Raw genomic sequence first — 15,432 nt, 5'->3', positions numbered from 1 at the left:
AGCTACGACACGACATGATGACTTTGGCAGAGTATGATATTAAAGGTGCGCCCGAAGGAGATCCTGAAGTGGTGGGTTTGCCATAGTCTAACGTGAGAATAGTTGCATTATTAATACTCAACGTTTGTGTACATTACTCGCAGGTGTGCTTAATACACTACGATTTTAAGCCAGAGCACAACCCGTTGGTTCTCGCCACAGAGAAGAACTGAACTATCAGTGCAGCTATCTAGGTAACGGTAAGACGAAACAGGATAAGGACGAGGGCTATAAGCCTGTAGTGAGAAAGCCATCAAACAAAAAACAACTGCGGGCTGTCGGTGAGGTTAACTTTTCTTGTAAACGGACATTTATTGTTGCGAACTTAAGCAAGTAAGAGACATTAAGTTTGGTGAGTTGCTCACTGCAGGCTTACACTCCCTGCTTGTGGTTCTGCGATTGCTTCTGCTCGCCCTCGTTCTGAGACTCCTCTCCCTGCTTTTGGGACTTGTCATCACCCTCCTTCTTCTTGTCGCCGTCCTCTTTAGACTTCTCACCGTCTTTTTGCTTCGTCTCGTCACCGCCATCCTTCTTCTTGTCGTCGTCCTTCTTGGACTTTTCACCATCCTTCTGCTTTGACTTCTCACCGTCATTTTGCTTTGTCTTGTCACCGTCGTCCTTCTTGGACTTTTCACCGTCCTTCTTGGACTTTTCACCGTCCTTCTTGGACTTCTCACCGTCCTTCTTGGCCTTTTCCTCCTGCTTTTGCTTCTTCTTCTCCTCCTTTTCCTTTTTTTCCTTCTCCTTCTTCTCCTTCTTCTCTTTTTTCTCCTTCTCCTTCTTCTCCTTGTCCTCCTTCTTCTTACCGTCATCCTTCTTCTTGTCGTCGCCGTTGCTCTTTTTCTTGCCATCGTCCTGCTTTTCCTGCTTGCCATCGTTCTGGGACGTGCTGGGCGTGTTCTGGGACTGGTCGCCCTGCTGGCTGGAGCCACGGAGGCCACCGCCGGCACCAAGTTGGCGGCCGACCTGCAGCTCAGCCACGTTGTTGGTTAGACCCATAGAGGCACTGGCGGGGATAGCAGTCGAGGCGACGACCACGGCTGCGAAGGCAATGATGTACGAAAGCTTCATCGTGATTGGGTGAAGAGAGTGGAGTGTGCTTGGCTCGGCAAATTGCTGAATGAACTCTTTTCTCAGCTTGACAGTGAGCAAAGGTCACTTGCTTGCGTTTGGTGTTCGAACAGCGCACGATCCCATCTTCAATCCTCCTGTGTGCAGCGTTGTAGACACGACACCACAACTTTTGTACATGTAACATGCACAGGCATTGTCTGCATTCAGAAAACGTACAAATACCCTTTTGAAGTTCTCAAAACTATTCTTCAAAATGAAGGATTTTTTATATTAAAGTGGCTAGGGTAATACCTATTGATTTTTAAAATTATGCCCATTTGACGAAAAAGAGTGAATTTGAAATGGGGAGTGGCGATTGTAATGCTTTTTTTTAAGCTTTTTCATCCCAACCTTACGGACATGCCTGAACATGCAACCTCCGAAAAGTTCCTGTGGCCCAATACCGGTACTGTAGTTGGTTGTGACAACCAACCTGTTGACTTGTAAACAAGTTGGAAGTTTATCGCTAGATTCCGCAACGAAGGGCTATAGACTCCGCAACGAAGGGCTACGGCCAAACTTGACCCCACGCGAAGCTCGAAGGGTACCGAAAGCGAGCGCAGCGAGCATGCTTGCGGGTTGTAGACCGTGTGCGTAGCACGCTGGTGCAAACCCAGGACCGATAATGGCCATTACTATTACTATCAAGCGAGGCCCACACGCGGGCTTGCCTCCTCGTTGTGGGTTTAAATTCCACGGGAATAGTTAAATGCCTTACCGGTATCTTCTTTGGGCCACAACGTTTAGCCCTATTCTACATGTACTAGAAATTCTAGCTTAATACCTAAAGCGCTCTATCCTTGAGAGTTTGTTTTTGTTGGCAGATGGCATACCCAATTTCATGGGATCTGCTCATCTTTGTTACTTACAAGTCGAAGGGGACGAGATCAACAAGACGAAGGTGTTACGGAAACAAATGCGTAATCAGAGGTTGACAGCACTTAAGTACTGTTTTATATGAATCTCCTAACTGTACATACTTTACTATCGAGGGGTAAACTGCAGCAGCTAAAAATGTAAATTTTAAGTAGTACTGGAGCAGTAGTTTATAATAATTATGATATTTTATAATCATATCCAGCATCTGAGAATGAGCCAGCCACAAGCTAACTACCTACCATTTTCATTTTTTTCTCGCTGCGTCTGCAAACTCCAAACGCTCTGAGCTACTGCCCGAGTCAAAACAAGCTGGAGGCCGAGGCCAACAAACCGTGAGCGAACTTCTAAAGCGATGTACACATCGAGCACTTATGGCGCAGTCTTTGGAAAGAGTCGGCATGAGAACTGAATTATGCAATATCTGGGCATCATTGCAAGTTGTAATTTGCTACACCAACAAGTATGGAGCATTTCCACTAGCATACTGCGTACACTCGATCTATTTTAAAAGTATTCTTATTGATAAAGTGCTACCAGTATGCGGAGCGTCCGCATACTGGTAGACTCACTTCCGCAGCGGAAGAGATACCCTTTCCAGTAGCTCTTTTTTGGTATCAAGAATTACAATAGTAATACACTCCTGGACCCAATTATACGGCCACCCCGTCGACCCAGAAACAACTTGTTGACAGAAGGCGGTGCTCATGTATTAATACATATTACGTATCAAATATCGTCGATTCGACGTACAGAACTATTATATGAATCCCGTTAAACTTAGCAAAGATGAGCACCGCCTTCTGTCAACAAGTTGTTTCTGAGTCAGGTTACAAAGCTGTGAAGTCGTGACCACATTGTGGACTCCACAACGCTGCACGCAGGAGGATTGAAAATGGGATCGTGTGGTGTTCAAACACAGGCGCTACCCTTATTAAAATCCAGGACTATTATTAAAATAAAACCCTCCGAAGTCATAGCGCCGGAAACCAGAATTAAATTCCTACTACGTAGTATCTAAGTGTACAGTGGGTGAAGGTGCCCCAGCGAATTGGCACATTTATGGCCACCAAACCTCGGACGGACTTTGCGCTATAATTAAGGTGTTTTGCTGTTCTAAAACCTATATCGACATTTAGATACATATGGTAGCTCCTAAAGTAATTTCTTCTTCGTTTGGAGCGGATACGGTAATTTCTGGTTTGGTTGGCGCTTAACTGAGCTGTTTACAGCCAATTAGTGCTAGCAATAATCGCGATGTGCAAAACTCAAGGTATCCCTATTTGATGGACTTTAGTATGGGCTGTTGCACGAATGTTGATATAATAACTATAAGGAGCTTCGCTTTGTGGAATTTGTGGAAAATGCATCTACTCAATTTTTATTGGCTAGCGTAAATAATCCCTTGAGTGCAGTATTTTAAATACGCTCCTGACAAGCAAACTATGCAGACCAAGCAAGTAATTTATTGAAACGAGGAGCTGTAGATTCCAGAATAAGACTTAGGCCGTGTTTGTTGAGCACATAATACGTATTATCTTGCCCATAATACGAATTATGCGGAGCGAACGCGACCATTCATAATACGTATTATCTCTGCTTATATACGCTTTCTCAGAATAGTAATCTAAAGAAGGCACACTCAGGGATGCCGAAAAATCAAATTGGCGTCACATTTATTGCAATAATATATCACCAATAATTTATTAGAGAGATAAACCAATTATTTATTTTCGCGCACCAATAATCTATTGGGCAGTGTTCAATCAGCCATACCTTCTTTAGTACTTGTGCCCTCACTGTGTGCCTATATTGCTGCACCAATAATCTATTTTGCTCGTAGTCTTACCTCGTACGCTCTGTCCAGCGCCTCTTCGGGGTCTTCCTTCTTGTAGCTCACGCAGCGCACCGCCATGCTCACGACTTGGCCACAGGAGTGCCAAGACTACGAAAAACCCGCATCGCCAGCGCTAAGCTCTGGGTGCCATCAAAATCGTATTCCTGTAGAAGCTGATTATTTAGGGTCAAATGTGATATTTTGGCACGAACTAAACTAATTTAGCTTATTTTAACCACTAATATGATGAATATCATTAATAATTTGCACTGATTGGACGGATCTTTACCAAGTGCACTAAACTGATACCGTGCTATCAAGTGATTATTAATAATACGTTAAAATGGAATGTTCCGATACGATAATTAGGGTGGCCCCAAACAGAGCCCTCAGTTAGCACTTCACACAGCGCTACTGCCTAAGAAAGCAAATGCGACTCGCTGGTCATCGGTGTGGAAAATGGTACACAAGTATGTGTGCTTTCGCGACGCTGCGAAGCACGTTGCCGAGGTCGAAGAGCTGCTCCCCCGTCTGAGTGAGCATCGCCGGATTCGAGTGCTGCACGACAAGCTGAAGGAGCTCCAGAGCGTCAGCGAGAAGCTGCAGCATCACAGCGGAACGCTTGGTGAGGTCCGTGCTCTTTTTGACGCTTGCATGGCAAAGTACCCTGTCATGGAAGAGTATCTGAAGCCTACAGCCGAGATTGTTCATTCACCGGTCTTTGAAGCAGCGGTCATCAAGGTCACGAGTGCTCTTCCTGTATTCAGTGCAGAAGCCAAGGCGATCGAGGCGTTTCGGCGCCCAGAAAGACCTGGCCAGAGTGAAGATGAACCAGCCGCTGACTTTGCGAGTGAGATTCTGCGCCGTGCCAAGAAGCCACGTTACTCCCCGAGGCGTGCTGTCGACTACATTCCACTTCTCAGTGTCATCCCACCAACGAGGAACCGGTGTGAGCGGCTCTTCTCGGAGTGTAAGTAGGTGCTTGAGCCGCACCGTGCCTCCATGCGCTCAGCTAACTTCGAGAGATTGATGTTTCTTAAAGCTAACCGAGATCTCTGGAACGCGTCGACGCAAGTGCCGTGATAGCTCTTGTTCGCAAAAATACACTGAATATTGCGGCATTGCGGATTATTGTTTGTCTTCATACGCCACTATGTATTGCTGATGCCACAGCTGCCTGCGTATACTGCCTATTGTATTTTAGGAGGCCTGACTAAATTACCTTGCAATGAGCGTAGTCTAGCCGAACATCAGTTTAACAATGATGCCTAGACTACTGTTGAGCGTCGTCGCGGATTATCGGGCTAAAAGCAGCATGCATCGTGTTTATTGGGGAGATCACCAGCTGCGCGAGCGGCATAAATCACCCACACAGGCTGTTGTAGCGTCTATACTGCCGCCATTGTATACCTCATGTTGATCCCAGGAAAGAAAATGGCTCTTAGTGCTTGGAAAGTTGGTGCGTCTGACTTCTGTCCTTTTAAAACCTCTGTCCAACAGCTCGAAGTTATAAAAATACACCCCCACTTTGTCGTAGCAGCATTATGATACATCACAGAAAAGTGTAAGGATCTAGGATGCATCCGGATGAGAGTTATAGTTCTGACTTACGTTAGCATTACGAGCGATGACCGGGTCGGCAGAGCCTCTCGATGGCGCCTCCAATATTACAGTGTCACTACTACCAGCGTGCCGTCGTATCATTGGTCAAAAATGAAAGCGGTATTATTTCGGCTGGGTCCGAGTTCAATACAAACTTTCGTAGGACCCGAGCGGCGTTGTTTGGTTGGCGGAAGCTTGTCATCAGGCGTTGAATCATACAAATCAGATGCTCGTGATTGGACAAAAAGCGAACCATCGCCAAGTTGAATCTGTGACTGGCGCACCCAATAAGGGGTACATCAAGCTTCGTTGCCACGCTCTTGTTCGTGGCGCAGTTGTCAGCCACGACAAACTCGACCATCGTTAACGTCTTGCCGTACACATCTAGGATAGCGTCGATGAACTCGATGTGAGCGTCTGCCGATTGTCCGTCCTTCATTGGCAACTAGTCGTTCGCATAGACCATCACTACCGTGGTACACGACAAACACCGCAACAAAGTGACGCGTCCCAGAGCTCCATCCATCAAACATAACACCGAAACTCGCCAATCTCCTCGGCGATGGTGTTGCCGACACGCTCAGCGACTCGTTGCATGTAGGTCTTTAGCGTCTCCGCTAAAGAGGCTTCATGCGAACTAACTGTCTCGTTAGTGGGTTCTCAACCTCGCACAGAGGTAGATTCCGCTCGACAATCCAGCGTAGCCAGTCGTACATGTGAGTCGTCGTTTCGTCCACGAATCCAAAAACCTCGAGGGAGGTCAGGTTTCAGCGCTGAAACTCAGCATACTCTTCGCCGTGAGTGGGATGCTTCGAGCTCAGGTGAGAGATCAGGTTTGTGTAGCCTGTGCGCTGGGCTTGCTTGCGTGGCTGCTCGCAGATGTTGCACCGTTAGAGCCCAGGCTCGAGAACGGTGTAGAAGAAAGCGGCGAGTTGCTGGGACGACATGATGTAAATCAAGAATGACCGCCTTCTCAAAGATTGAAAGTGAACTAGGCGCTGAAAAATGGCTGGTGGAGAGGAATGGGTGGCTGCAAGCCACTCGAACGGTAAGCCTTTATATTTGTATTATTCCGTCCGTATCACATTATATTATTATCCCGAAAAAACAATAATCCGTAGTATAATAACAAATAGGGAGTAATTGCGGTATTGATATTATTTTCTCGGAGGCCTGAACTTAGTGATAACAAATAAACATAGATACTTTCATTGTTGTATCGAGCTAGTCAATGTTAATTGTGTTGGTCTCTGAGTCTTGCAAGATGCGTTTGTGCAGGGAAATACGGTGTTTATCCGCTTTGCTGGCGTAAAACGTTCTGTGGTCCAACGTTTGATATCATCGGCGATAGATTGCGGTTCCTTCTTTGCGATTCGCCTCGTTATTTTATCCATTGTTGAAGTAGCCTCTAAACAGTTTGATTACCTTGACCTAGTCACTCCAAAATATTATAATGAGATTTAGGAGGTCCTGTTTAAGTCGGTATGACTGGCTTAAACTATACAGACACTAATGGCTGGTGTACAGCTATTGGTGGCTTCCTAATACTAATAAAGTACTCACTTCGTCTTTTGACGCCTACAAGTAACGTCTTCTTCCTCTCCCTACTTCTTCTCGACCTGTCATACGAGTTATAGGTTATGAGCCAAAGCCAAGCCTCAAGCGACGACTTCCCACGTCTCATCGGCGCCGAGAATTTCAACGTCTGGAAGACCCGTGTGTGCGCAGCACTAGATGGCAAGCACCTACTTGGCTACGTGAAGCAGCCCGACTACGACGGTGTGTCGGAAGACGAGAGTGAAGACAGTGGCAGCGAAATGTCTGATGCCAACGATGAACCGCATGCCAAAACTACCAAGAACGTCGAAATCGACTCCGACGCTGTGGACTACGACGAGAGCGACGACGAGCTCAAGCCGCCCTCGGACTCGGACGAAGACTCTGGAGCCAGCTCCGATACGTCAATCAAGAGGAAGGACCTCCCGGTAGTTCGACCATTTAGCCATCGCGAGGCTCGCCGTGCACGCAAACGCGCCAAGAAAGAGAAGAGCAAGCCTCTTAGCCAGCGCGAACGCCGTCGACAAGAAGCCAAGACCAAAGCCTTCTTGATGAAAACGATGGACAACATGCACGTGCGGCTCGTCAAGAATCTCACGACATCCTTCGAGATTGTCAGCTACATCTGCCAGAAGTACGAGGGAGCAGCCTTTCATGGTGATCCGTACTTCATTCAACACTACTTGATGGAGATCAAGTATGAGGAAGGCTCCGACTTAACTGAGTTCTTTCTCAAGCTTGAGAACGCGATGAAAGCCGCGTCAGAAGCCACCGAATCGGTGATGACCGAGGGACAGAAGTCTATCTACCTGTTCCACTCGATGCCCAAGTCGTGGAAGGACGATCTCCGCATCTGGAAGGGCCAGCGGAAGTATATCCCGTATGAAGACCTCAAGCAGAGCATTGAAGGCAAGGTTCGCGATCTTCAAGCTCAAGAGCGCTACACCTTGGCCAAGGGCACACCAGAGTCCTCTGCAACCAAGGGTGAGAGAGCTCTAGTGGCTACCGGACCTCCTGTGTCACAAGCCCAAGGCCGCGACAGCGCCAATGTCTGTTCCTACTGTGATCGCCCACGCCACAACATTCGCCAATGCCGAGGCCTTCAAAAGGATTTGCGAGATGGACGAGTGAAGGCTGGGACAGTGCTACCTGCTAACTTCGCCTTCAAGGGTAACTCGAAACGCGATCACCCGTACCAGAACTCGAACAAAGGTGGCAATGGGCGACACGGCAAGAATATTAACAACCGCGACTTCAAGGGCAACAACAGTAGTAGCAAGAACAAGCACGGAAATGGCGGCAAACAACGCGGTCAAGATCGCTACAAGGACCGCCCGCTTGAGTCAGACAATGACGATGACGACGACAGTGATTCTGGAAACAACCGCAAGATAGCTCGCCAAGAACGTCGTGACACCGGTCTCATCGCTGTTGCTACCACAGTCAATCTCCCGTTTAGCCTCACTGCTCAAGCCAAGATAGAACCCGATCCCACCTGGACAATCGACTCTGGCTGCACTCGACACGTCACCCATGAGTCTCAGTGGTTTACCAACATCACCTCCAGTGGTGGATCCATTACGGTTGGTGGTAATAACCAAATCCCCATCGAAGGCATTGGACGGGTTGATCTGAAAGTCACTGACTCCAAGGGCACTATGCAGAAGCTTATCCTTCATGGCGTCCTGTATGCTCCCCAGCTCCAATTCAGTTTGCTTTCAATTCCAGCAGCTGTGAAGCACGACTTTTGCTTCAACTTTGACCGCAAACAGTGCTCTATGCAAACTGACCAGCGCTTCAAGATCAAAGCGCTCATGGCTACCAACACGGATCTGTATCAGTTCCAAGCCAAACCAGCGGCACCTCCAGCGGCTCTTATTGCCTCTGGTAAGCAACGTTCCTTTCTGCTCTTACATAAACGCCTTGGACACCCTAACGTTCGTGTCTTGAATGACCTATCTAGGAGTCAGGCCATACATGGGCTCGATGGATCTATACCTCTAGGTCCAAAGACAGATTTCTTTTGTGTTGCCTGCACGTTAGCGAAGTCACACTGCTCTTCATTCTACTCTTATGGAGTTGTTAAACGTGCTACATCACCTTTGTCAAAAGTCCATTCAGATATCGGTGGTCCACTACCTGTGCCTAGCCTTACTGGTTGTCGCTACTTCTTGATCTTCATCGATGACTTTTCTCGATTCATGTTCACTTATGCAATTAAGAGCCGTAGCGAGCTGTATGGCTGTTACGAAGACTTCAGGAAGAAAGCCCTGAATATTTTTAGACAAGATATATCTGTCATAGAGTACGCGTTCAGTGTTGAAGACAATGCAGACCAGGGTAACTTTGAGATTCAGCGGCTTCAAGCAGACAACGCTAAAGAGTACGAGAAGCTTGGCCGCATCTTATTTAAAAAGTATGGAACTCACGCCCAGTTTACCAATGCATACACACCTCAGCAAAACGGAGTTGCAGAACGCCGCATGCGTACCATTATGGAGCGTGTCCGAGCCCTTCTACTTGACGGCAAGCTACCGAAGCAGTTATGGGCCGAGTGTGTCTGTCGTGTGACCACTCTCATCAATATGACTCCTAGCTCTAAGACGGATGGACGAACCCCGTATGAGCTTTGGCACAACCGTATTCCATCCATGCAGTACATCAAAGTATTCGGATGCAGCGGATATGTCCACATCACGGAGCAATACCGAGACAAACTCGACGCTAGAGCCCGTTTGTGTATGTATCTTGGTGTGCCTGACCATAAGAAAGGCTACCGTCTGATGGACATCAATACTCATGCAATTATCTACAGTCGTGATGTAGTCTTTAAAGAGGACGAATTTCCCTCTCTTACAGGCCTGACGGCTACTCCAGAGCCCACACAGTCCACGAATCGGCAGAAATATACCGCTACACTTGCACCTGTACCTCTGCCACCTGCAACTGCTACTACAGTAGCACCGGAGCCTGAACATGTGTCAGAACCAGTGATCACACCGTCACCCACATCAGGCCCTGCAATGACAACAGCGCAAGGCACAGTGAACCAGCGTGTACTGCCCTCACTGAGGAAGGCTGTTGATCGAACAGCCATACATTATTCTTTTCGAACAGAGACGGACTCTGGTCCTCCGCATCATTCGACTCCTAAGCGACCCCGCCTCTCTGCGGAAGCCATTGATAGCTCTGAGGAAGCCAATGACGTAACCCTCAACTCTGAGGAAGACATACACGAACAGGAGCAACGTCAGCATTTACTGTACACATTACTAGCTATTCGGTATGTGTCTGAGCCCACTACGTATCGGGGAGCAATGAAGTCTTCCCACGCTAACCAGTGGCGTAAAGCAGCTAAATCGGAATACAAGTCCCTCATGGACAATCACACTTGGGTGTTGGTATCCCCTCCTAAAGGAAGGAAGATTTTAAGTAGCCGATGGATCTTTGTAGTAAAGTATACCGGCACTGGCGAGATCGACCGCTTTAAAGCGCGTCTTGTGATCAAAGGATTCCTTCAGGAATATGGCATCGACTACAACGAGATATTCTCTCCTGTCATCAGGATGGAGGTACTTAGACTACTTCTTACTATTGCAGCCTTTCTCGACTTTGAAGTCCATCAAATGGATGTTAAGACAGCATTCCTTAATGGCTACTTGGAAGAGGAGATCTACATGGCTCAACCGGAAGGTTTCAAAATCCCGGGCAAGGAGCACCTAGTGTGTAAACTTCTTAAGAGCTTATATGGGCTTAAACAAGCGCCTCGTGTATGGTACCAAACCTTGTCTGCCTTCCTAGAGAATCTCGGGTTCCTGAAACTCATTAAAGATTGATGCGTATTTCGACGCACAGTTGCTGACATCACCTGTTACATTGCAGTGTACGTCGACGACTTACTGATCATTGCGCCTACACCAGCACTCGTCAGTGAGCTGAAATCAGCCTTGAAAAAGCGTTTCTCCATGCCAGATTTGGGGGAGGTGAAGTACTTACTCGGCTGGTCAATTCAACGTGACCGTAAAAACCGAACGATGTTTATCCACCAGCACAAGTACGCTACGAAGGTCATTGACCCGCTCAGCGACTACATTCCGTACCCTATTGCAACACCAGCAGAACGGAACGCTAAACTTTCCGTAAGCAGCCAGGCCAGCAGTGAGCAAGAGAAAGATGCGATGAAATCGATTCCGTATCGACAAGCTGTAGGTAGTGTCATGTATTTAATGGTAGGCACTCGACCCGATTTGGCATTCTACATGCGAGAGGTCAGCCAATTTCTAGCGAATCCAGATATGGATCACCGGAAAGCAGTCATTCGTGGTCTAAAGTACCTATCTGGAACGAAAGAATACGGTCTTCTTCTGGGAGGCTCGACCGATATTACATCGGAAAACCTTGCCGATCAACTAATTGCCTACAGTGACTCTGACTACGCCAACTGCCCCGACTCGAGACGCTCCATTGGAGGATACGTGACAATGCTAGCTAACGGTCCTATCTCATGGCTTTCGCGTAAGCATCATACTGTAGTTCTCTCTACAACAGAGGCAGAATATATCGCCCTGTGTCACTGCATGCAAGAGATGATATTCCTCAAACTTCTCCTCAACGAACTTGGCTTTGCTACAACGCAGGCTAACACAATATACGAGGATAATCAGAGCTGCATCAAAATCTGCTACAACCCCGAACTTCACGGACGATCAAAACATATACACGTACGATACTGTTTCGTGCAAGAAAAAGTAGAGCGGCATGAATTCAACGTCACCTACTGCAATACGAAAGAGATGATAGCTGACATCTTCACTAAAGCTTTAGATAAGCACCAGTTTAGAGAACTAAGGGCCAAGCTCAGGATGAAATGTCTGAAAGCAGGATCCGGCCACTCAGTTTAGAAATACCCTGATAATACAAGCGCATGAAGCGTGTCTATATTCTGCGTTCTTTTTAGATTTTTTTTCCCACTGGGGTTTATTCTTTTTTGCTCGCACAAGGTTTTCCCTCGTTGAGGTTTCCCTGGTCAAGTACCGAATTATCTAGACACATGAGTCTATCAATAATAATCCATGCTTAACAACTAATTTGTTAGAGATACGCCAGTACATCTCAGTCGCTTTCACTTTCAGCATTTGTGTCACTGGACACGTAGTCGGTGTCATAATGTGTAGATTTTGTGGTTTCTGTGTGACAAATGACATCATCACTAAATACCCCAGCTTAGTGACTTCTTCGATGGAGTGGTGGCCACGTGTGCTCGAGAAGCCCCTTCCCCCCCTCCTCCAGCGTGGCGATGAGAACTGGCGCAAGCTGCAGTGCTGTCCGCGGCGCCCGCTTCTTCTTCTCCCTCATAAGAAGCGCTCTTTGCAGATCGGAAGGGCTCTGTGCCCACCGAAATAGCCTCTACCGATGGGAGGGAGCCTGCTTCGTAGCAGCGGCAAGTAGAGACGACATGTTGGGCTCCATCCTTGAGTTCCTACCAGGCGTGTCACTTAGCGTCCTCCTTCCCTAGCAGAAACTGCAGGGCAAAGTCAGATCGGCTAGCCTAAGCGACTTCCTGGCGGCGTTTCAAGGACTGAGGAAAGTCCTTTAAGGAAAGTTTTACCTCTGTTATAACATAGAATTGTCAGTTTGATAAAATATGTTCAGAGGCAGGGAGGCTGTTGAAGTAGCCTCTAAACAGTTTGATTACCTTGACCTAGTCTGTGACGGGGTCACACAGCACCTTGCACAGAGGAAGTGCTTAAGGGTATTAACTACCCGAGTGAACGTAAGTCCACGTGTTCCCGGCCTCAGTGGGAACGGTTTGCTACTTAGAGGAGTAGATTTAAGACTGATGTATTTATAAGTAAGATAAGCTTGGGTCTCATACAAACTAGAGGTTACCTATAGTGGAGCTAAGTAGTCATGCACTGACTGGTTCCGAGAGCACCTGGTACCGTGTACCAGGTGTCCACAAGAGTGACGGGTCACTCTTTATGTAACATGGGGCACACTGGATTGTACCCCGTTACATCCTCCCGCACTTAACTGAGAATCACCTGATTCTCTAATCACAACTGATTCTCCAATCAGAGGTGAGAGAATTAAAACACCAAAAGGTGAATTCTCACACTGAGCAGCCACGAGACTGGCGCGGCTCTCAGTCTCACCCACAGTGACTTGTGCTGCCAAAGCTCACTGGGATTTGCATCCCTATGCTCACAACTGTGTTGGCCGCAAAGCCTACTCTCAGAGCTGCCTTAGCTCCTGCGCTAGCGCTCGTAGAGTGCTATGGCACAGGGTGCAGTAGCATCCGAACGTGTGGCATTCGCCCACAGTTCGCACCAGAGGACACGACAGTCCTCGCGAACGCGTTCGGAGCATAGTGTCTCCCGCGAGGGACGACACCGAGAAGGGCAATACCTTCTCCAGTACTAGAGGAAGCTCTCCGCTCACCTCGAGCCATGCCTTTGGCTCCAGCAAGGATCCATCCTTGCGGGCGGAGCTTCTGCCTCGCTCTCTTCGCGTCTTGGTCAACATACCAACGGCGCGCAGGTGTCCTTCATCGACACCGTGTACCGTGACGGTACACAACCGTGGTGTAGGTGTCTCCCATCGACACCATGTACCGTACGGTACTAACCTTTGGTGCGGTACGCCCACCACAAGGTTACCATGTTTGGCGGCAACAGCTTCTGCTGTGCTGTCGCCTGAACAGATTCATGGCCAGTGCTCGCATCATGCACGACGCATGTGCAAGCACAGTGTACAGGTCCATGGGCCCGTACACGAGGTACGCTGTGTACGACACGTACCACAGCTACCATAAGTGCTCCGTGCACGTCATGTGTGTCATGCACGACGAGTTCATTACGTGGAACTCCTGGCAGGCTGCTCGACAGCAGCCAGTGCCGATGCACGGTACGTGCGTTGACTCACAGCGTCCAGAGCGCATCGGGTCGTGGTATGGTGCATATACTTTGCACCTATACCAGTGTCTGTCACAGACACCATGTACCTTGATGGTACTCGACCGTGGTGGGGCACATCTCACCACTATGCCTGCGGCATTGGTGTCTGGCATTGACACCGAGTACTCACGGGTACCAACCCATGGTGAGGCAAGCAGCCATCACCACGGTGTCATGCTCGGCGCGACACCAGTTACGACTGCGTGCGTTGCCTCGACCACCACCTGGTCAGTTGTGTGTGCACTCGTGCACCACACTTGGGTTATGGCTCCACGGCCCATTATACCCGGCGCGTTGCGTACATACGTACCGCAACCGCTTTGTCGGCGGGTGAGACGTTCCGTTCACCCTACTCGACAGGTCGTTCATGACCAATGGACCAGTGCATTGATTGCACTAGGCCCGCGCTTCGCCTCGTGTGTGGTTGCTTGCAGCCCCAACACTGCTGATTCGCTCAGCGATTTCGAGGCACCTTGCGCCCGTGGCTTTCTTCGCCACTATGTCTTGTTCGGCTAGAGCTACCGCAGCTCTAGCCCGGCTGTTCGTCTCCAGCCTGCAGTCGATGTACATCGACGCCTGGTTCCGTTAGGAACTTGGTCTTACCTCAAGACCAGGGAGAAAAGGTATTTCCGAGCCTCTCCCCCACTTACACTCGAGACTATTGAGTCTCTCGTGGCTTGTGATATCCACTGGCAGCACGACGGATACTTGCCTCTTGGAAAGTCAGGGAGGAAAGGTATTTCCGAGCCTCTCCCCCACTTAACCTCGAGACTACTGAGTCTCTCGTGGCTTCTAATAGCCACTGGCAGGCGCAACGGCTCTCCGCCATGTGCACTGCGTCGGTATGGCCGACCGCGTCGGCCGTGTCGACTGAAGGCATTCAGCCTTCGCGTCAGCAGTTTGAGTCTGCGCGACTTGACGTCGAGCGAGTTGCTCATGTCTGGCGAGGCCAAGACAACCTCGCGCCTCGAGCCAATGGCTCTGTGTGCGGCGCTATGTTACTCGCCGTGGGTGTGGAACTCTGTTACCCACACCGGAAGCGCATACAGCGACTTCCTTATCAGTTATGGTCTGAGTGACCTTGCGTGGAACTTTGTTACCCACGCTCGGAGCACCGAATGTCGGTCTCCTTAAGCAGCTTCACTGCTTGCGGAACTTGTTACCCGCAGTGTGGACCTATGTTACCCACCTGGTGAATGCCCTTAGGCACCACCACTGTCGAAGCGCATACGGCGCGACGACCTTCGGTGTTGGGATCGGCTGGTGTGGCAGACTCGCCCACACACCGGACAGAGTTGGTGTCCACCGACCGAGTCAGAGGAGTCCGGGCCCTGGACTCCGGAGTCGCTTGAAGCGACGTCGGCCTGAACAAGGTTTCAGACCCGACTTGCGGCGCTGACGTGACGTGACACTTCGTTACCCACGTCGTGATGTCTCGTTGACGACATCAGA

General features: G+C 48.9%; 1 protein-coding gene across 1 annotated transcript; it reads right to left on the bottom strand.

The window, feature by feature from the left end:
- Positions 1-331: 331 nt before the first annotated feature.
- On the bottom strand, positions 332-1,144 carry PITG_06212 (uncharacterized protein; the record flags this gene model as incomplete). The annotated part of the gene is made up of 1 exon (XM_002998328.1): positions 332-1,144. One exon carries the CDS (start codon positions 1,108-1,110, stop codon positions 412-414), a length of 699 nt encoding a protein of 232 aa, XP_002998374.1.
- Between the last annotated feature and the right edge of the window lie 14,288 nt (positions 1,145-15,432).

This window comes from Phytophthora infestans, genomic scaffold (assembly GCF_000142945.1).
Source record: "Phytophthora infestans T30-4 supercont1.8 genomic scaffold, whole genome shotgun sequence".
NCBI lineage: Eukaryota > Oomycota > Peronosporomycetes > Peronosporales > Peronosporaceae > Phytophthora > Phytophthora infestans.
This window is presented reverse-complemented; position numbering and strand designations above follow the sequence as displayed.